The 22,786-nt window shown below is 43.4% G+C and overlaps 2 protein-coding genes across 3 annotated transcripts in view; one reads left to right on the top strand and one right to left on the bottom strand.

Moving 5' to 3' along the window:
- Positions 1 to 5,094, bottom strand: part of COL4A2 (collagen type IV alpha 2 chain) — a 226,292-nt gene extending 221,198 nt beyond the window's left edge. The window contains exons 1-3 of one of the 2 annotated variants that reach the window (XM_038392087.2): positions 4,887 to 5,094; positions 3,370 to 3,479; positions 3,109 to 3,169 (exon numbers count right to left, since the gene is read on the bottom strand). In XM_038392087.2, coding sequence (XP_038248015.1) covers positions 3,109 to 3,169; positions 3,370 to 3,479; positions 4,887 to 4,919 — 204 coding nt within the window. In that variant the 5' untranslated portion in view covers positions 4,920 to 5,094. Of the gene's footprint in view, positions 1 to 3,108; positions 3,170 to 3,369; positions 3,480 to 3,970; positions 4,176 to 4,886 lie in introns of those variants that run through there. The other variant, XM_038392098.2, reaches the window with a different exon arrangement.
- COL4A1 (collagen type IV alpha 1 chain) overlaps positions 4,253 to 22,786 on the top strand; it is a 227,669-nt gene continuing 209,135 nt past the window's right edge. The window contains 1 exon segment of the mRNA XM_038392118.2: positions 4,253 to 4,485. Coding sequence (XP_038248046.1) covers positions 4,408 to 4,485 — 78 coding nt within the window. The 5' untranslated portion in view covers positions 4,253 to 4,407.

Genomic DNA, 22,786 nt, shown 5'->3' with positions numbered 1-22,786 from the left:
GCCCTATGCCCCGCTCCCACTCCACCCCATCCCCCAATGCCCCACCGCTACCCAACCTCTTCCCACCCCCGCCCCTCCTCTTCCCCACCTCTTTCTGCCCCCTCCCTTGAGTGTGTCCCATCCCCACTCCTCCCCCTCCCTTCCAGCGCCTCCTGCATGTCGCTGAACAGCTGTTTCCTGGTGTCCAGGAGGCACTGGGAAGGAGAAGTTGATCAGCAGGGCCATCGGCCTTGGATGTGACTCATGGACCCCCTGGAGTACCCTCATGAACCCCCCATGGGTCCGTGGACCGCAGTTTGAGAACCACTGCTCGAAGGAATCTGACTCTCAGCAAAGGTAGAGCTCATTCACAGAACTCCAGAGTCTGATCCTCCACTTCCATTGGTTGATTTTACAACAATATAACTCCATTGTTATCAGTGGAGCTATTCCTGATCCACATCACATCGGTGTGAGTGAATGGAGAATCAGTCCCTTCTCATCTTCCCAGTATTTCTTCCAGGATTTGAAGAAATGGTGAGGTAAATTTAGACTGAACACCAACAAAAGGATGAAATATTCAGGGAGGCATTTGTCAGCCCCTCAAAAACTTTAGCCATATTCAGTTCAGCTAGTATGTCACATTTTATGAGGAAATTAGACTTCAATCTAAATAAGGGCCAAATTTTGCTCTGTTATAATGTGTATAAATGAGGAGTCACTCCAAGACAATGAAATTTCTCCATATTTATGCAAGTGTAAATTTGGCCCAAGTTTGCAACAGCTCTACGTCATCCCATTATCATTTACATTTTACAGAGTTCATTACAATGGCCCTGAGTCTTCTGCCTCTCTTCCCTTTTCTCCTTCAAATATTCTTCCCTTTATTTCTTACCTTTGTGTGGTGCACTCGAAGAACCAGATTGTTCCACCCTTACTCACTTTGAACAGCCCCACTGGTTACATCAGGAGGAAGGGTGGTAAAGTCATACAAATATAGGGCTGGAAGGAACCATCTGACCCACAGTTTTATTATTTATCTGTCTTTATCATTTTTCTTCTCCTTTTTTCTATGTTTGGGTTATTTTTCTCTCATTGGTTCCACAGGCCAAATGAATCCCTGGTGCAACTCTGCTGAAGTTAATGGAGTTACACGTGAGGGATGATTTTGGCTCAGAGTCTCTACTTTTGGCCCTATTTGTGTCCATTTTAGCAAATGCTATTTTCTTTGTCTATTTCTTGCAGTCTATTTTTGCATAGTCTTTGTATAGTATATTCACTCTCATGTCACCTCAATTCCTTTATCTGCATTTTACTCTCTTCTTTTCTGTGACTCTACTGTTCTTATTCAGTCAATCGCTCAGACAACAAGTTTGTTTACATTTACAGGAGATAATGCTACATGCTTTTTGTTTACAATGTCACCTGAAAGCGAGAATAGGTGTTCACATGGCACTTTCGTAGCTGGCATTGCAAGGATTTACATGCCAGATATGCTAAGCACTCATATGCCCTTTCATGCTTCGGCCACCGATCCAGAGGACATGCTTCCATGCTGATGACACTCGTTAAAAAAATAATATGTTAAGTAAATTTGTGACTGAACTCTTTGCAGGGAGAAGTGTACATCTCCTGCTCTATTTTACCCGCATTCTGCCATATATTTCATGTTATTGCAGTCTTGGACGATGACCCAGCACATGTTGTTCATTTTAAGAACACTTTCACTACAGATTTGACAAAACACAAAGAGGGTACCAATGTGAGATTTCTAAAAATAGCAACAGCACTTGTCCCAAGATTTAAGAATCTGAAGTACCTTCCAAAATCGGAGAGGGACAAGCTGTGGAGCATGCTTTCAGAATTCTTAAAAAAGCAACACTCTGATGCAGAAACTACAAAACCCAAACCACCAAAAAAGAAAATCAACCTTCTGATGGTGGCATCTGACTCAAATGATGAAAATGAACATATGTTAGTCCATACTGCTTGGGATCATTATTGAGCAGAACCCATCATCAGCATGGATGCATGTCCTCTGGAATGATGATTGAAGCATGAAGGGACATATCTAGGGTGACCAGATAGCAACTGTGAAAAAACAGGACAGGGGGTGGATGGTAATAGGCGCCTATATAAGAAAAAGTCCCCAAAAAATGGGACTGTCCCTATAAAAATGGGAAATCTGGTCACCCTAGACATATTAATCTTTAGCGTATTTGGCATGTAAATATCTTTCAATGCCAGTTACAACAGTGCCATGAGAACTCCTGTTCTCACTTCCAGGCGACATTGTAAGCAAGAAGGCAGCAGCATTATCTCCTGCAAATGTAAGCAAACTTGTTTGTCTGAGCGATTGGCTGAACAAGAAGTAGGACTGAGTGGACTTGTATTAAACTTGTTCTAAAGTTTTACATTGTTTTGTTTCTGAATGCAGTTATGTAACAAAAAAAAAATCTACATTTGTAAATTTGACTTTCACGATAAAGAGATTACACTACAGTACTTGTCTGAGGTGAATTGCAAAACAATATTTCTTTTGTTTATCATTTTTTGTGGAAATATTTGTAATAAAAATAATATAAAGTGAGTACTGTATACTTTATATTCTGTATTGCAATTGAAATCAAATATATTTGATAATGTAGAAAAACATCCAAAAATATTTAATATATTTCAATTGGTATTATATTGTTTAATAGTGCAATTAAATCTGCTATTTATCACAATTAATTTTTTTGCGTTAATCCAGGTGAGTTAACTGCACTTAATGGACAGCCCTAAAGATAATCTTGGGCTAATTTTTGTAATGACTTGTTATTGCTTTAACAAATAATCTGAGTTGAACAGGTGTAATCATGGAAAGAGGGAAGCCCCAAAAGGCAATCCAGTATAGTGAAGGAAGCTGAACTCTGGGGCTTTCTGTTATACATTTTATTGAAGATGCTAATGTGTAAGTGATCTGCTGGCTGTTTTTTTTTTTTAATTGAAATGACAAATAGATCAGGCATTTGGCAAAGAAGAATGCAATTTCTGAACTCTATAGCACCTCAAATAAAATGCTGTGGGTTTTTCCCCTTCCCTTTCCCCTCTCTCTCCTCCAATGAAGGGACAAGACATACAACTTACAGCTTTTACTCTGCCAGTTAACAGTGAGGCCAACACCAAGAGCAGCACGACCTGCATAGCCCTATACAGAAAGGAGAAACACAACATTAAGTATTTGTATTGCTGTAGCACCCAGAGTGTGATATAGCTTTACAGGCTACTGTGAAGAAAATGTCCCTGCCCTACCTTTGAAGAGAATTTTGTCCGCATTTTGGCAATGATTAAAAGTGCCCATCATAACATGTACTTGAAAGAAGTATGGAGGCGATGGAAGCTACTTACTGCCAAAGGGCACGACGTGAGAGGAGGAACCGCGAGCTTCTCATCTTTGCTTCGTCTCCCAGGCTGTGCGGGGCTCCCAGCAGCAAAGCTTTCCTGTCCCAGGAAAACCCCTGGATCCAGAGCGAGAGGGAGAAAACCAGTGTGAGAGAGGCGTAAGGAATGTGCAGGTCGCACCGACTGCATGCAGGGAACAGTCCTGTGCACACGGGGGTTAGGCTACACGGGCTGAGCTAGGGTCTTTCCCATTCACCTAGCGATGCCTGGCGGCTCGAGGCAAGGGGCGCTCCCAAGCGGCACACCTCTGGAGAGGGCGAGAAAGCTGCCGCGGCGGGACGCACGAGCTACCACGCGGCTTTGGAAAGGAAACGATCCGCTGGCGTCCCAGCCCCTCCACCCCCCGCTGCCTGCCGCGGCCCTGCCCTTGGCAGGGGCTCTGGCGACCCGAGGCTCCGCTCAGCCGGCTCCCCGAGCGCACGCCCAAGCTCTCCCCGCCGGGAGCGCCGGTCCCCGGGCCCGCCCAGGCGCGAGCTCCCGGCGATCAGAGCCGGGCTGAGCGGCTCCGGCTCTCCCCATCTGGCCCCCGCCTCCGCCCGATACTCACCCCCCTGCGCTCCCCCCTCCCTAGGCTTCCCGGGCCGGGCGCATTCGCCTTCCACAGCCGGGCCCCAGCAGCGGGGCGAGGGGCTGGCGTCAGAGCGGCCGCCGAGTCCTCCCAGCCCGCCGCGTGGGGGTGGATTTTGTGGGGTGAGGCGGGGGACTGCCCCCTTCCTTCTCCCGAGGAGCGGGACTGGGCGACGCAGAGGGGACGGGACACTGGGCAGCCTCGCCGGACCTCCTCCCAGTAGCCACCGCCCGCGAGGGGAGGGGGCAGCGGCAGCCGCCCACAGACTGGGGAGGTGGGCAGCCCTCGCCTGTGCGGCGTTAGAGGCGCCGCGGCCGGGGCCGAGGAGAGACGCGGGGCCGGGGCGCTGAGCACGCAGCGCGCTTCCCCCGCTCCGGGCGCTCGGACCCTCTGGCGGGCTCGCGGGGCGCCGCAGGATGAGGCTGTGGCGCGGCGTGGGGCTGCTGCTGGCTGCGCTCCTGCTCAGCGAGGAGCCCGGCGAGGTGTCCGCGGCGGTGAGTAGCACGCCGCCCGCGTCCCCTCCCGCAGAAGCCCCCGGGCCAAAGCTGCAGCCAGACTCCCGGCCCGCTCCTGCTTCGCTGCCACCCTTTGTGCTGACGGGACACAGAGCGGGCCCTGGGGGCGAGGCGCGGGGAGAAGGGGCTGGAGAGAGGGGCCGGATGGGATTGCACAGGGGGCAGCAGGGCTCTCCTCCGGGAGCTGAGTGCCCCCCGGCTCCCGCCGCTTTCGCCCGGACCTCGCTTTGAAAAGGGATGCAGCAGCCGCCGCAGCAGCGAGGTGGCTTTCTCCTCTGGCTGCTCTTGCCCGCCCGGGTGCGGGGATATGCAGGTGCCCCTTGCTGGGAGATCTGGTCCCGCGTCTGGGCTGATTTGCTCGGGGGGATATTTTCACTCACTTCCGAGGCACCTCCTGGCTTGTGAGTGTTCATTTCCCACAGAGGCGTAGCAACGTGTTGCGATTCATAGGCTCGCAGCCCGGGTTGTCAGTGCAGTAGCCGTCCTGTGTGAGTCTCTGAAGGCTGCACACACACGTAGGTTACATTTCTCACTGTAATCCCGAGCCTGGGATGGTCCATGCTGGCCCCGAAGCAGGGACCACTTGGCTACTCCTAAGGAGCTCGCGTGGAACCTCCAGTGTCCTCGCTTTCCCACGCCTTTTCGAGGATCACTGCAGCTGCGGAGGAAACGTAAGGGGCATGCTTAATGGTTAGAAAACACTCTACATCCATGTATTAAAAGGCTGGGATTTTTTTTTTTTTTTAAAGAAAGCTGGGAACCCAAATCTGTATACAGGCTGCTTTCCTAGTTCATCATTACCTCCTGCCAGGGGCGATGTGCTGAAGAAGTAGAGATATCAGATTGCATGGCTGGCAACAGAGAAAGGTTCTCGTGGTCAGACTCCCCATAGTCTTTCCTGAACAAAAACAAAAGTTCCAGCTGCAACCAGTTCAACTATGAAGGTGTCTCCCCATGTAACTCGTTTTATCATACAGCTTTTTCTGGGATCGAACTCCTCAAGTTAGGACATTTAATTTCTTAACATTCTTGAAATATGTTGAAGCTGGAATCAATTCCCTTAAGAGTGTGTGGTAAATCTGATTAATAAATTCTTCTACATTAGTCATTTTTTATCAGCTCCTTGATTTCTTGTACTAATTTTAGTTCTATGTTATAATAGTTGAGTTCAGTTCTTATTACATAAGGCTTCAGACTTCTGATAACTAAAGATGGGCATATGATTATACTTGATCTGTTTTCTGATTTGCTAGAAAATTAGATCTAGTATTGGTAAATTAATCAGAAAGGAAATAAGGAACATTTCTCCTTATTTTTCACAGATTTAATATAGGATTTCACTTTTTGTTTAGTTATGTTGACATCTAAAGATACGGAGAAGTTTTATGTCTTTAATCAATCCAAATGCAAGGAAAATACACTCCAGTGAAATCTGATTTCTTATCTGATGCTCCTTATCTGCTAATAGCAGATTTACTACAGTTCCAGAATCTCAGCAAGTTTTCTTACTTATTCGGGGATTGTTCTATATTTTACCGATAGGCCTTTTCCATTATGTGCCCATCATTTTGACATTATACTCTCTCCCTCCACCCCACATCTCAGGACAGTATTTAGTTCATTCCTATGTTATAAAACATTATATATCAATTCACATTGGCGTTCTAGGTCTGATATTCTTAAAGATATGAGAATCTGTCTTTAAGCTTCCAACTTGTCAAATGTCTAATACAATCAATAATTTCACTTCTATATTTTAAATGTTTTGAGTTCTTGTGTAAATAGAACTCTATGAGCAAATTGTTTCTCTGAGTTTGATCTCTAAATGTAAGGTAAGTTGTTCTACTAACCTCATGACTCTGGCTGCGGTAATCTAAAGCTAGTAATGATTTCAGTTTCATTCATTAACTAGCCTTTCTTTCAACATTGCATTAACTGCACAAGATAAATTCGCAAGTGTCATGCCACCAGGAAACAGAAGCATGCTTCGGAAGTTAAAATTTCTGCAGTTCTGTTAACCAGATCACAGTTAAGCCCCAGGCAGCTGCTTTTCATTGAGCCAACTCACTGGTATAGGTATCTCTTTATTATAGGACACAAGCAAGCTGTCCTAGTGGATAAGGGCATTGTGGGCTCACTATGACAGGGGTGCTGTTGGGCTTCCCTTTCTAAGGAATCAAGCCATCAATCATTATGTCTGGATGTTTATTTACCACACCCATGGGAATGATTGACTGTACTTTTACAGCTGTAGAGATTGGTAGAGCTGGCCTATAAATTACAATGCTTGCCTGGGACTCAAGGTCTTCAGATGAGCAGGGCCCCAAATGGTCCACTGCTTTGCATATGCTTAAAATACAGTTCGACTGAAAAAATGACTGTGAAATTGGCAGTTTGGTTATTGTGTTTTTGATTCCAGATCAAATGTGCTCATTTTACAAGTAAAGAACTTTTTTGTTTTCTCCTGGTGGTCCTGCAAATTTGACATAAGTTCTGAGGCATAGATCCACAAAAGGTCTTAAATGCCTATGTCACAGTTTTAGGTACCATTGTGATCCACAAAACCCCCTCTCTGCTACTTTCTAAGGCTATATCTACACTTTTGGTGGTTTGTAGATTATAGTCACTATACTAGTGGCGCCATAACCCTCCCACTTTTGGTGGATTCTACCCCCTTCCCCTCCTCTTCCCGCCGAGGCCCCACCCCCTGGCCAGGCCAGCAGCTGGTGGAGCCCGGCCGGGAAGCCTGGGCAGTTGTGGGATCCTTGCAGACCCTCCACCTGTCCACAGAGCGGGGGGCCTGAGGGCAGCCCCTGGCCCATGTCCCTTCCCCACAAACTCCCCGACCAGATCAGATGGAGGTGGAGGGTCCGTGGCTCCATACTGGCACCCCAGAGCTGCCCATACAGCTCTTACCCTGACCTGACTCTGGCCGGGAGGTGGGACTTTGGAGCCGCAGCCCGGCTTGGGTAAGAGCTGCACAGGCAGCTGTGGGGAGCCACAGCACGGACTCTTCACCTGTCCTGGGTGGGGGCCCAGAGGGCAGGGACACCAGCCAGGGGTTGTTCTTGGGTCCCCTGCACCGTCGGGCAGGTGGAGAGTCTGTTGCAGCTCCCCTCAGCTGCCTCTGCAGCGCCAACGCCCCATCCCCCATCCAGAGCTGGGTTGGGGTTAGAGGCACTCGAGCAGCTGTGTGGAGCCTGGGTCCCTCCACCTGCCCTGGGTAGGGAATCCGGGGGGTGGGTATATGGGCAGAAGTGCAGTCGCCCCTGCACTATATGTGTAGCTACAGTCACAGTGAAAGCCTCTTGCAGTGGAGAGCCGCTACTGGAGCCTTTGCACATGACAGGAGCCTTTCACTGCATTTGGAAAAGGCTCAGGCAGTGGGACACTACACTGTTAAAATAGCAGCATAAATATGGGAGGCTGCTTTGGCATGTAGAAAGTGGTGTGGGGTACATACACTCCTGAACAACCCCAGGGTAAGGCACTCTATTCTACTTGCCTGAGTGATGTTTTGCCATCTACACTGCTATTTACACTTGTGCTAGGTGAACATGTGCTGTCTGTATTCTACACACTGCTGTAAGTATAGATATAGCCTAAACTTGTAGATGCCTAAACTCACTCCGCATCTACATTTTTGCTGTAAAAATTATTTGGTGCCTACATTTCTGCCTCTAGGCATGTGTGTTACTGCCTCATTCTAGGTACCTGGGCACTGATATCTCACCTAAGCCCCAGTGGGATCCACAATGCAGGGGAAGATAGGCACTCCTCCACTTATCTCGTCTGTGGGGCCCATTCTGGTAGGAGTACTCAAAGGTTACCTACCAGATTAGGCCCCTTCCAAATCCAAGAGGAGGTGAAACCCACCTAATAACTTTTAGTCCAGTCATTCGAATACTCACCCAGAATGTGGGACATGTAGATTCAGTTCTGCCCTCTCCATGAGGGAGAGAGAAATTGAATAGAAGTCTCCCTCCTTTTAGGAGTGTGCTCTAACCACTGAGCCATTTGATATTCTGTTGTGGGGCTCCCTCCATCTCTCCTGAAGCTTTTCCACTTTGGAGAAATAGTTATCAGGCCAGAGAGAAAGAGAGAGAATGACTCTATAGCCTAGTGGTTAGGGCACCCACGTGGGAGGTCGGAAACTCAAAGTCCCCTGGCTTCAATGATTCTTCAATTATTTATCCAAAGTGGAATAGCTTCAACAGGAGAGAGTGATGGATCCCCACATCAGAATGTCCCATAGCTCAGTGGTCTCCGGAGTTGTGGGAGACCCCTTTTCAAATCTTTTCAACCCAGGCTGAGGCTGGGGGGGGGGGGCGGGGAATAAACCTGAGAGAGTCCCACATCCCATGTGAGTGTGCTAACCACTGGGCTAAAAGTTAATAGGAAGGGACCACTATCTCCTGTTTCTGTTTTGCATGGAGTGAACAGGTACCTATCTCATTCTTGTAAGAAGCAGATTAGGTGCTGAGTAAGAAGGTGGCTGCTCTTACATAGTCACCTTGCACAATAGAACCATGCTTCAAAACCAGCTGTGAACAGGCATGGGCAGCAATACAATTAATGGCAGAACCACATGCCTCAACTTAAAAGGCATGGTCTTGACAGCTTCCCCCTGAGTCCTGTCTGGTGGCTCTACTAAATGCATTTGTTTATGGCACTAGAACCCAAATGTACTCTATGCCAACCCACAAAGCTTTTTCTTTTCTTTTTTTTTTTAAGCAAACCGAGCATTTTTTTTAATTTACCAGTAAGATCAATTTCTATTCCAAAATCAGAAGGAGAACTTAACTGTAAACAAGGGATTAGTTAAGATGTGTTCAGATCAGGCTGAGAGACTATTCTCTTGAGTAAGTTACAGAACTAGTTTGTTTTATGGAACCCAGCAAGGATTATCATTTGCAACACCCTCAAGGCTGCATTTTTCTTTGGTGAAGTAAATCTGTTTCCTTATATTAGTACTGTATTATTCGAGAAATCACTGAGATACAGAAATCCTATCTACTTTTTTGATGTCTAGTCAAAGCCACAGCAGTTGCATCATGCATTTCTCTGTTTTCTGAAATGGGACTTAATGTCTCAATACTTCTAAATGATGGGGCAAATTGCCACTAGTATAAGCAGGTGCAGTGCCACTGAACTTCAGTGAAGTGAAGGAGATGCTCCCACCTACAGTACATCAGCAGTGAATTTAGCAGTTTCTCTAACATACAAATCCAGCTCCCACTGAGTTCAGTGGAAGTTTTGCTATTGACTTAATGAAAGTTAGATCTTCTCTAAGAGCCAGATGTATTACTGTTTAAGTTGGCAGGAAAAGGTAGACTAGAAAAATGATGAAAGCATGCACAAAATGTTATAAGGGTAGTGCTATTTCCACCAATGTCGTTAACACTGACGTAATGTTAAATCTCTGTTGTCAAGGTTTTATTAATTTGTTTAAAAAAATTTCACCTCAGGCTGAAATTAGACATAAAAGTTTTTAGCATGAGAGCAAATGAACACTTTCTGAATGTTTGCCTTTTCATATGTGCTTGCTGATACGAAATGGTGGGCCTTCTAAAAGAAGCATTCATTTTAAGGTTATTTCATTTAAGACAGACCCAACAAATTGTAAGGATTTTTTGGTGCTATTTGTTTATCTTCTTCGTGGTTTTATTGATATGAGGGCAGGTAAGTACTGTAGCATTTAACCGTAAATATTTATGATTATATGCTCTGTAGATTAACTGTAACATCCAGTTGTATCTTACTCATTTTATTTTAATAATTAATTATAGTTCCTGGGATTGCATATGTTAGTTTATATAACATATGGTTATTATTAATCATGAATTTATATTTTACAGATGTTATAATTACATTACATGTGGGTTTTTATTATAATTGCAAAATTTCTCTGTTATGTTCTAAAAAAGTGCTTTGGACTCATTCTACTGGCTCACATACTCTTTAGGCGTGCAGGAGTACATGTGACAATAAATAGCTTTTTCAGGCTATTAAACAGACATTTATTCTCAAAAGCCATTTACTGAGCATAGACTCTGTCATGAATATTGTTCCTTTTATAGGACTAGACTAAACAAAGAAAGATTCAACAAGCCACGTCATAAAAAAAAAAAAGACTTGCCTCATAAGTGTTTAGAAGGTCTGTTCCATTGCTTTCTCAAAATTTCCATTGATGTCACTTGGTGTAGCTCAGATGAATAATTGTTCCCATTATTCATAGCAGTTACCATTAAAAAAGTCCTTAGCACCTTGTAAGGCAGGTCCAATGTTAAAATTAAACAAGTGGCTATAACCTGAACAACTGTTTTAGGCAGTAGCCAATGTAGGAAGAGAATGACTGGACACAGACAGCATTGGTAAGAACTTTACTCTCGTTTGAATTGTCTGGGCTGAAATCCTTCTCAGTCATGTGATACAGAATTTTCTGAGGAATTATATTAATCTTCCAAGAGTTCTTATGATACAATATCTTAGACCTATAAAGAATACTGTAACAAATGCAGTCAAAGGTATTAAAGTAAAATATTTATCAATTATCATCACCACCATCTTCTCTTGCATTGTCTCAGGTATTACATGGAGATAACTCTTTCCAGATGTTGACTTAATGGTGATTATGGTATAATTGATTGGAAAATGGATTTTTTTCCTTCAGAAAATTAAAGGAAAAGGAAAATCATTTGTCTTTTAATCAAAAATTGAAACTTGAAAAGTTTTGTTTTTTAATGAAAAGTCAGATTTTTCCACAAGAAGTAGATGCTGTCTGCAAAATTTTTCAAAACCCCAGTTTTCCATACAAAAACAATCTAGATGGAAAAATTTCAACCAGCTCTTATAAAGAATTACTTTGTTTGGTCATTATGGCAAAACATTATTGTGCTTTAACTGTCATCATTTAAAAAAATGATATTTGTAGGTGTATTATCTACATCTTAGAGTCTAGAAGACTAGAACAAAATCTGAGAAATGAAATGATCATGGACAATTGTGAGATTTCACTTAGCATGGAACACTGTAAGTGCTCGCTTTTCAGTCTTTGACATACATGAATACAGTTAGGCAAGATAAAAAATATTAAGGTAGAGAATTAGACAATGAGCAGATGAGCTGCAAAGAATGCATAAGGACTACATTGTTCCTAGCCCTAATGCAGCCATGAAGTAAAGTAGGAGGAAGTAGGGATCCTCTAGAGCAGTGTTTCTCAAGCTATCTGATGTGGGGGACCGGCAATTTTTTTTTCGAATGTGCGCGCAGACCGGCAGCCGATGGCTCGCGGGCTGGCACAGGTCTGCGGACCACCACTTTGAGTAACACTGCTCTAGAATAGTAGTTCTCAAAGTTGGTTCGCCGCTTGTTCAGGGAAAGCCCCTGGCGGGCTGGACCGGTTTGTTTACCTACCGCGTCCGCAGGTTCGGCTGATCACGGCTCCCACTGGTCGCGGTTTGCCGCTCCAGGCCAATCGGGGCTGCTGGAAGGGCAGCCAGGATGTCCCTTGGCCCGTGCTGCTTCCCGCAGCCCCCATTGGCCTGGAGCAGCGAACCACGGCCAGTGGGAGCTGCGATCGGCCGAACCTGCGGATGCGGCAGGTAAACAAACCGGTCCAGCCCGCCAGGGGCTTTCCCTGAACAAGCAGCTGACCGGCTTTGAGAACCACTGCTCTACAGGAGATAGTAAGCTGCACCCCTTTAAAAGGTGCAGTAAGTTTCTTCCCTTCCTTTCACCCTAAACAGCACCCCTCCCATAGTTCAAATGTGGTACTCTAGGAGAAGGTGTGATTAGAAATCACAATTCTTCCCAGGGCTTCACCTGAGGTGGTGGTACCCCTTATTCAAGTCTCTGCCAAAATTCCATGATCTAGCCCATAGTGAACGTTGTGGAATGCATAATATCCACTCATGATTTTGAAATATCTGGGGTCAGTAGGATGATATTGCCTTATAGCTTAATCCTAATATAAAGGCCAGTTCTACCATCCTTACCCAAATTTAGTACCACTTTACTTCTCGTGTATAATGGAGCTACTTGTCTAGCAAGGTAATGCTCTAACAATCAGTAAGGTGGCAGAACACAGCCCATTAAATAACTACTATGTATTACATTGCACAGAATTAAGTATTTGCATTAATGCTTAGAATGATCATGGTAATGTCAGTATGATAACATCTCACTCTTACAAGTTTAATGTGGTTAACAAAAGTGTTACATACAGCTGAATCATAACCATCCTGTATCCTTAGTTTTCTGTGACTAGAGGTTGCCAAGTATGCCAATAAAAATACTCATGAAGAAGGTACTTTCCAATAGAATAAAATAGTTGGAATAGATGTCTTACTGTAGACTAAATATGCCCTTACAATATATACAACCCTAGGGTTTTGGAGAAGTGGCTTAGTAAATGACAAGAATTTTAATGCCTGACTGAAAATTTTCCCTTTCAGTATTCAGGATAGTGGGTGCCATTTCAAGGTGTCTTAATTCAAATCTGTATAGACTTGCAGTAAAGTAAAAGGAAAGTGTGCTCTAAATAAAGTATAAAATATTCATTCTTTCCTGCCGTTACTGTTTGATGTATACAAACAGGTAAACAGTGTTTTAAGCAGATATAAAACTTAGTCTTTTCTAGCTTTAACTAAACAGTCATGTAAACATATCTATCTATCCCAATAAACATTACAGTGCTTTAAATTTAAACATTAGAAATGAACAATTAAGTGAAGGTAAATAAACACTGAAATGCCCTCAGCTGAAGAGAGAACTCAGACACACTGATATTAAAGTGTAAAATAGGACATTGCACATATATTAGAAAAACAAAACCTCAGTTCTGGTCCCTTCTATCTCAGCCCTGCATCAGCCTATTTTAGTCTACATAGACTGATCACTGTAGTATCTGAGTGCCTATAAACCAGAAACTCTTTTACAGCCATCTGTTCTACATCATATATATTTCAGATATGGGCTAGAATCTGAGAAACCTTAGGGTCTTATTAGATCTCACCTGTGCTTCTTGACAATCAGGTAAGGACAATGGAGAGAAACACCTTATTCTATTTGTGATATATCAGGTGACCATGCATATAGAAACTCCAACTGGAGCACAAGTGCTTTGTGCTCTTATTGGCCATTTACTTATGTGTCCAGTCCAAAGTCCTGGTCCTGCTCCTAAACTTTCTCAGGCTAAACTGCCTCTTTGTTCAAGATTCACTAACACTGCTGCACTCAGATGCTGGAACATTGGTGTCAGGGTGAAGCCCTCAAGAGTGGGAGGTAGTGTCATGTCAGTGGAGGGTCCTAGACTGTGGAACTCCATACTAGTCAAGATCAGAATAAGCTCAGGCCCACTCATCTTTCTCTCCTTTCTGTTTGTGCACACTTTTGCTGCTACTGTTTCTGGCATAAAGGAAGGCTGAGCATCATCAACAGAAAATGAAGTAGACAGTACGTAAAGTACTCTCAAATACACAAAGTAAGCAAACTGAAAAGGAAGGAGAAAGATACTATTGTGACTAGATGATGATAATCAAAAGATAAAAGAATATATTTTTCTCCTTCCTTTTCAGTTTGTTTACTTTGTGTATTTGAGAACACTTTTAAGATGGAAGTTTTCAAGAGGGCTGAGAGGGAATTTGAGGAAGAAATTGTCAAAGATCTAAAAAAACCCCCAAGAAATACTTTCATATACAAGTATATATCAAAAGCACAAGCCTGTGAGAATCAATGGGTCTACACTTGACTGCTAGGAAGCTAAGAGTATGCACTGTACTTGTAGCAGTGTCAGTCCCAGAATACTAGAGAGACAAGGTGGGTGTGGTGTAATATCTTTTATTGGACCAACTTCTGTTGTTAAGAGAGACAAGCTTGTTTAGCATAAGTAGTTAGCACATATTCTAAGGGACCATTCAAGGTAGATTTCAGAATAGCAGCCTTGTTAGTCTGTATCTGCAAAAAGAAAAGGAGTACTCGTGGCACCTTGGAGACTAACAAATTTATTTGAGCATAAGCTTTCATGAACTACAGCTCGCTTCATCGGATGCATCCGACAAAGTGAGCTGCAGCTCATGAAAGCTTATGCTCTAATAAATTTGTTAGTCTCTAAGGTACCAAAAGTACTCCTTTTTATTCAAGATAAAGTGACTCCTTAACATCTTTGCAATTATAGGACAAAAAAAGGCTCCTTAACACCTTTGCAGTTATAGGACAAAAAGTTACTGGATTACAGATTATTGTAATAAATCGTAAATCCAGTGTCTCTGTCCAGTCCATGGTTTTTAGTGTCTAGCAGAGTTATGAATTTAAGCTCCCAGGCTCATCAGTGTTGTCCAGTTTCCTTTGAGTATGAGGACTGATAGATCAGATATAGAATGATTGCTTTGTGAAAAGTGTTCACCGACAGGTGATAGGGAGTTTTTGTCTTTTATCATTTTCCTGTGTGAGTTCATTCAAGAGTGTAGTGATTGTTTCATCCACATAATTGTTATTGGGGCATTTAGTGCACTTGATGACTTATACCACGTTGTGATAGGCATGTGTAGGCCACATGGATCTTGAAAGGTGTGTTGTGCAGGGTGTTGATCATTGTAGAAGTGGAGATATATACGTTTGCAGGTTTGTTTTGCGTCTGTTGTTCTGGCAGGATGTGGTGTAACTTTGAGTTGGTGTGTCCTGGAATGGGCTACCCAAATATCCAGAGAAAACCTGCTCCAATACAGAAATAAACCCCTCTCTGCCAGCACACCACTAGTTGTCACCTACCACCTAACACTGTAACCCATATGGGGTATCATCAAACAACTACAATCCATACTTGAAGGAGACCCCATCCTGAAAGAAAGCTTTCCTGAACCCCCTCTTCTGGCCTTCACAAAACCTCACAACCTCTCCAAATTCGTCATCAGAAGCAATCTCCTCACAGACCAGGACACACCAACTCAAGCCCTGCCATAACAACAAGGGATTTTAAAACAGTTTTTAAAAAACTAAAAAAAACAAGCCCCTAAATCGCCCTGGATTGAGAGGTAATAAATTGTCAAGAATCAAAAGTTGGCCAAGAGACCAAAAATAAAGTGTACAAATAAATGTGCAGTTTTCAACATGGCAAAAGTTTTCGTGAAGCACTGTACCTGACTGGTGATGTATAATACATTTATTAATATCTGGAAAAGGTGGGTAAGCAGAAGGGTGGCAAAAGTTTCAAATTTTCACTAATTTAAGAAATTTGTGTCATTTAAGATATAACAGGGAATTAGCAAAACCAGGTGAATGAACAGCATGATGGCAGATGAAATTGTTGACTAATGCATGGTATGATACGTGGAAGGAATACTTTGAACTACTCATATACTACTGCGTTTTAAGATAATTATAGCCATTTGGGAGAAAGACTTGGGCATCTGTAAAAAAAAAATCTCTGTTCATTGTGCAGTGGTGGTTTAACAAAAACCACACACATGCAAAATACTATGATCTACAAAAATGGGGAAAATACTGAAAATATTGTAAGGCCATTATATAAATCAGTGCCAGAGCCATACCTGGAATACTGTGTTTCATTCTAGTCACCATATCTCATGAGGATAGCAGAAAGGGAGAGGTCCCAATGAGAGACTACAACGTTGATTAGAGGCAGGGCCGGCCCTAGACCAAATGGCACCCCAGGCGAGGAGCATCTTCAGTGCAGCGCCTCCATTTGTTAAACTTTTGAATGCCTTATTTTTTATGACATTTGTACCCCATTTCATGGCTTTGATGCATGATTTGCATGCATGATTTATCCTTGTCATATAAGACAATAAATCTGCACACTAGGATGTATAAATCTGTATTTATTCATGCCATATATAAGCAAATAAAAAAAACTGTTTTGTCTAAGGTTATAGAAACTTTTTTATTTTAAGAATAACTGAAATGCACTAATGTCAATAAATTGTTACAGGGCTACAGTAGGTGACAGTCTTAGAATGTTAACTCTAGACCTTCAGTTCAAAAGGTTGCTTTTCTCGCCTTTGACCTCGTGAACTGAAGCCCAGTGTCAGAGAGATCCAAAGACTGGCCAATGGCATTTTCAAGCAATCAAATAGCAAGTGATAGTAGTTTCTGATTGGCCATCGTCAATCAAAGATATATTTTAATGAGCCCGAGCTTTGAAAAGCTGTGCTCACCACACATGGCTGTGGCTGCAGCATAAACAGAATCCTCAAAGCTATCCACACATTAGGAAAAGCATCCTTCAGCTCTGCATCATGAATGATTTGGAGAACTTGGAGTGGAGAGTGCTTCTTGCGTTGCAAAATGGGATGGATGTTGTACACTTTGACATAGATCTTTACCATTGACATACAAACTTTCCTCATGTGTCAGCATCTGGTGAAGGGCCATACAATTGTTAAAGAGTGTTTTCCTGTCCGCCAGCAACTTATTAAGGTAATACAAAACCTCCCAGGTCTTTTTGTGGTGCTTCATTTGTCCTAACCTTTCTCTGATGGACACTTGAGCAGTGTCAACAAGCGAGCAAATAAACTCCCTCTTGAATTTTTCTTCCAAGTTTCCCATTGCCTCATCTCTGCCCTTGTAATCAGACTGTCTTTTTTCTGATGAAACGAGTTTCCTTGAAGACATGCTCAATTCCTAAGTTTTCCACCATTTCTTTGGCAGTGGTGATGGCATCTTCAAATCCACTGTCTCTCTAGGCCACAACAAAATCAAGGCAGCTTCTTATCAAAGCAGCAGTGGTTGTGATGTCCATCGACTGAGTTTGTAATGTCTTGCTTACAACATTTACTTGGAACAGGATATTGTGCAAATCACAACTGAGACCAGAAATTTGAAATCATTGATCTGGTTTGCCAGGCTTTGTGCCTCATGACGGATTCCAGCCTCAGCTTTACTTGATTGCGTCAGTTCCATCAGGGTGTCTTAAACCTCAGTCACTAGGTACCTCACTGGCCTTATGCTGTCAATGTGTCTCTCCCAGTCACTTAGTGTCTTCCTGGTCAGATTTGTAACATTGTCTATGAGGATCTCCCACCTGATACTTAATGCTGAAAACGGGATATATATCCTTTGCAGTACTCTGGAGAGAGATACTGAATCTAAAGAATATGCTGCTGCATCTGATACAAACAGGTTGAGGGAATGGCACCCACAAGGCACGAAGAAAACTCTTGGATTCAGCATAAGGATCCATGCCTGGATGCCGCTGTTTCTTCCCTATGTTTGATCTGTTGTTGGTCGCTCCAGTCCTGAAGCTTTATTTTTTTCTCATTCAAAATGTTCATAAACAGTTCTATTAGGCCTGTTCCAGTAGAGTCGTCCACAGATTAGAAACAGATTAAGTGTTCCTTTATTGGATACAGCCATCCTCGTCATCAGCAAATCTTATTGTAAACGACATCTTTTCACTGTGACTAATGTTGGGATTGTACTCTGATTATGACCCAGTATTTCACTTTGCCAAGCCACATCAATATGTTACCAAGCATCTTCCTTGCCATAAAATCAATCAATTAGTTTTGAATAGTTTTGCTGCAGTAATCATCCATAGCTTCTTTTTGAACTACTCGACGTCGGTGCTCATGCAGGACATCATTGTATTTCCCAAGGAGCTGTACCAAACCAAGGAAATTGCCATTATGTTCAGCAAACAACTTATCCGATGAGCCCCGGAAAGCCAAAATATTCTTTGCAAAGAAGAGAGTAATTGAGATCAGATGCTTGAGAATGTTCCTGCAATGCTGGGTTTCTACATTAATAATGTGCTGGCTTTCTGTGTCCATGCATTTATTCAGCTTGAGTCTGGACTCTACCTCCATCCGTGTGGAGTAGTCTGTAAAATGACTGGGTGACTTTTCATGTTGCATCAGCTACATTGTGCCAGTAATTGTACCCGGAAAAGTGCAAGCAATGATTTGGCATTCTTGTCAAATATTTTGCAGCAAAAACAGAACACTTTGTCAGTTGATTTTGAGTAAATTAGCCAACGCTGATTCAGTTTACCATTCTTGAGCACTCTTTCGCAGTGTGACTTTGAGAAGTGTTGCTTCTGCTCATTTACTGGCAATGTCATATCTTCAGTTTTGTCGATTTGTACAATTTTGATCAATATTGGTGAAGTTTGGGATCACACCACTGTGATCTGTGGTGTGCAGGTTTTCTCACTGCTGTTTCTGTCATCATGTGAGGCTGATTCTTTTTTTTATAATTTCTCTCCTTTTCTTGTGAGCCACATTCTTCTTTATCATCTTTCTCCTTTATACTGCCAGGAAAACTGGATGATTCTCCACCATTTTCCTCACATTTTCATTCCTTATCTTCAGGTAAATCTGCTAATTCCTTAGTAATAGGACTTCCATATTTATGCTTTACTCCTCAATTTCTTCTGCACTAGGATGATAGACTGGGCTTTAGGCCTTAACAATGTTGTTTTGTTTTGGATGTTTTCCCATCAAATTTGCCTCTTGCTGCAAAATAGATTGCAGTTGAGCTTTTTGCTTCCTATACTGAGCTCCTGAAGGCTTCCCTATGGGGGGAAAACAGAAAGTATTAGGGAGAGCAAAAGTCTATGTTCTGCAATCTTAGAAAGTCATTGAACATTACATAATAAGCATGGCAAAAGTAGTAACAGTATTCATTTTATACTGCTGCATAGATAGGGGTTCAATGGATATCTCTGGTGTCTCATTAAATATGCCCTTTATTAGTTGCCACTTTTATTCTTCAAGTTTTAAAACACAAGTACACTTTCCCAATTACATAATAAAACAAGGCTCACAATATTGCAGCTGGGCTCTCACTTCACTTCAGTTTGTTCTTATATCTCACTGACTGACTGGCGATGCCCTGCCCCTTATACCAACGAGGGCATGCCTGACCAGATTCTTGGAGGTTCCAGGAAAATGTAGTTCTCAGAAAGTCTGGAGGGTTCCACAAGATTCTACAAAGGTGCAGAACGTTCTAGGAGGTTAGTGAAAAATGAATCCATATATTGAATACCTGAAACATTTTACTTCAAACATTCTATTTTCCCTTTTGTCGCTAACAACAAAAACAGCATCATGAGCCCGGCTCCTCCCCAAGCCCAGAGACATGGTAAATTGAGTTGGGAGAAATTCTGCAATACAATCTGTTAAGGGGCAGCACCAACTGGAATTCCTCATGCAACAGGCCACTGCATGACCCGTTTGCTTGCCTCAGTTTCCCGTCAATCCCAGGGCTCCACGTCAGGCTCTCTTACCTCAATAGTACCCCTTCTTGGGGCAGGTCTATTACAAAACATTGTGCAATGGTCCAGAACTTAACTCCCAACACTTAGTCCATCTATCACCCCAGAGCAAGCGGTCATTAAAATCCCAACAATTTATCCCTTGATGCCCTACATACTACATGCTGATGCCTTCCACCAACCTAGACTCTTTGTTAGTCCTCCTCTGTCCTTCTGCCAAAACAGCCACCCTACCCTGTTCAGCTGCACTGTTCTTTCCAACAGGATCCACTACAGCCTCTCTGTTGGGATATCTTTACTAGAGGAGCACCCCTCACTTCCCCAGGCCCTCTCATTGTCCCCCTTGATTCCAACTCTCCCGTGTTCAGACATCAACAGGTAAGCTCCTCCACTGCTCCTGTGCCTTCAGCCCTCTCCGTCCCTCAGCTCCAACTCTCCAGCTTGGAAGCCAGCAGGCAGCCCCTTCTGCTGCTCTCCTGCCTTCTGCCCTCTCCAGTTCTGGCTCTCTAGCTTGGGGACATCAACCAGAAAACCCATCTTGCTACTTTCCTGCCTTCAGCCTTCCTTCAGGAACCAATGGTCTACAGCAGGGATTGGCAACTTTTTGCCTGCGGCCCACCAGGGTAAGCCCCCGGTGGGCCGGGCCGGTTTGTTTACCTGCCGCATCCGCGGGTTCGGGTGGTCGCAGCTCCCACTGGCCGAAGTTCGCCACTCCAGGCTAGTGGAGTGCAGTTGGGGGATGCGGGAAGAGGTACGGGCTGATGGATGTGCTGGCCGCTGCTTCCCGCAGCCCCCGTTGGCCTGGAACGGCGAACCATGGCCAGTGGGAGCTACAATCAGCTGAACCTGCAGGCGCGGCAGGTAAACAAACTATCTCAGCCCACCAGGGGCTTATCCTGGCGGGCCATTTGCCAAAGGTTGCCGATCCTTGCTCTACAGCAACCCTCCCTCATCAGGTCTCTCTCAGCTTCTCCCTGGTTTCTTATAGCCTTCTGGAGCTGCCCTGCCCTCTTTAATTGGTCAAATGGGAGTGCTTGTTCTGGCACAGGGGAGCTGGACCTACTTCATTTACTGGGGCCACCCAACCTATAACATGCTGAAAGGACAGTTGTCTTGGGGAATGAGCGTGGGGCAAGTTGTCAAGAGATGCAAGGACAAGTAACTTAACCGCTCTGTGCTTCAGCTTTCCTATCTGTAAAGTAGGAATAATAGTTTTAAGTTCTACCAATGAATTTTAAGTTCTACCATTTTAAGTTCTACCAATGAAAAGCTTAATGTAAGTGTAGGTACTGTCATCCTCACTGGAAGGATTGTAGTTCATTCTGAATAAGACTTCACATTTATATAGCACCTTTACAACTGATGATCTTGAAGAGCAGACAACTATGAAACAGCTAAGCTTTGAAGCACCTCGGGAGACACTGTCTTACAGGTGGAATGCAGCAACGTGTTTAACAGCACTGAGCACACAAATTCACATCAAGAAGTGAAGAAAAATATTGATCCCAACTGAAACTCTGGGAGGAGTTTGAGTCAGTAGCATATAATTACTAGAGTTGGTATTTGGCCAGAATATTAGAGTTATCACACCTATCTTTGAAGAAGGGGATTGTGGAATCTCAGATATTCACAAATGATCAGGGCCTCGGTTTTACATCTGATCCATATACAGCACCTCTAACACCACAATATCCTTCTAATGTTACACTGGGATGTTGGTTCAGTACTTACTAAGAGAGAAGAGTACAACCAGCTGACTCACTAATACAACTTCCTGACGCATCTATGTTTTCCCTAAAGGTCTCCTATCCAGGAATTGGCTAAGCCAAGACCTGCTTAATGTGTGAGATTTGAAACCACAGAACAAGGTAATGGCTATTCAAGGAGACAAAACAAGTGAACCTGGAGTAGCTTTGAAGTTTTAAAAATGCAGAAATTATATTTTCCCCCCTAAAAAAAGCAAATGTTGGGCCCCTTCAAGTATCAGCTCCTAGAATGTAGCCACCATAAATGCTAGTCAGGTGATCAAATGTGCACATAAGTGGATGCCTCGCTGTGCATTTCTCTTTTATGAAATGTAGTCCTTTGTGATGTCCTTTTATAATTTTTGCTGGGAATAATAATAATATAATATTAGATTTTGATATTGTATTTATGCTTCTGTGTCCATATTATGCTGTATTTTATCTAAAATGAAAAGTCACAAGTTTAGATTTTACACAAAGAGCCTCAGCTAGTAGGCAAACCTTTCAATGAGAGCAAAACACACATTGAAATCAGTGGAAGATCTGCAGGATTGGGCCCCAATTGTTATATTCAGGTTTCACTTTGTAGCGGACTCTGAAGTTGTTGGAAATGATTTCATAGATTCATAGATACTAAGGTCAGAAGGGACCATTCTGATCTAGTCCGACCTCCTGCACAGCGCAGGCCACAGAATCTCACCCACCCACTCCTATGAAAAACCTCACCTATGTCTGAGCTATTGAAGTCCTTAAATCATGGTTTAAAGACTTCAAGGAGCAGAGAAGCCTCCCTCAAGTCAACCATGCCCCATGCTACAGAGGAAGGCGAAAAACCTCCAGGGCCTCTCCAATCTGCCCTGGAGGAAAATTCCTTCCCGACCCCAAATATGGCAATCAGCTAAACCCTGAGCATATGGGCAAGATTCACCAGCCAGATACCCAGGAAAGAATTTTCTATAGTAACTCAGATCCCATCCATCTAATATCCCATCTCAGGGGATTTGGCCTATTTACCCTGAATATTTAAAGATCAATTACTTACCAAAATCCCATTATCCCATCATACCATCTCCTCCATAAACTTATCGAGTAGAACCTTAAAACCAGATAGATCTTTTGCCCCCACTGCTTCCCTGGGAAGATTATTCCAAAACTTCACTCCTCTGATGGTTAAAAACCTTCGTCTGATTTCAAGTCTAAACTTCCTGGTGGCCAGTTTATACCCATTTGTTCTTGTGTCCACATTGGTGCTGAGCTTAAATAATTCCTCTCCCTCTCCTATATTTATCCCTCTGATATA

The sequence above is a fragment of the Dermochelys coriacea genome, chromosome 1 (genome assembly GCF_009764565.3).
Source record: "Dermochelys coriacea isolate rDerCor1 chromosome 1, rDerCor1.pri.v4, whole genome shotgun sequence".
Lineage (NCBI taxonomy): Eukaryota > Metazoa > Chordata > Testudines > Dermochelyidae > Dermochelys > Dermochelys coriacea.
The sequence above is the reverse complement of the archived record's forward strand: the minus strand, read 5'-3'. Positions and strand labels throughout refer to the sequence as shown.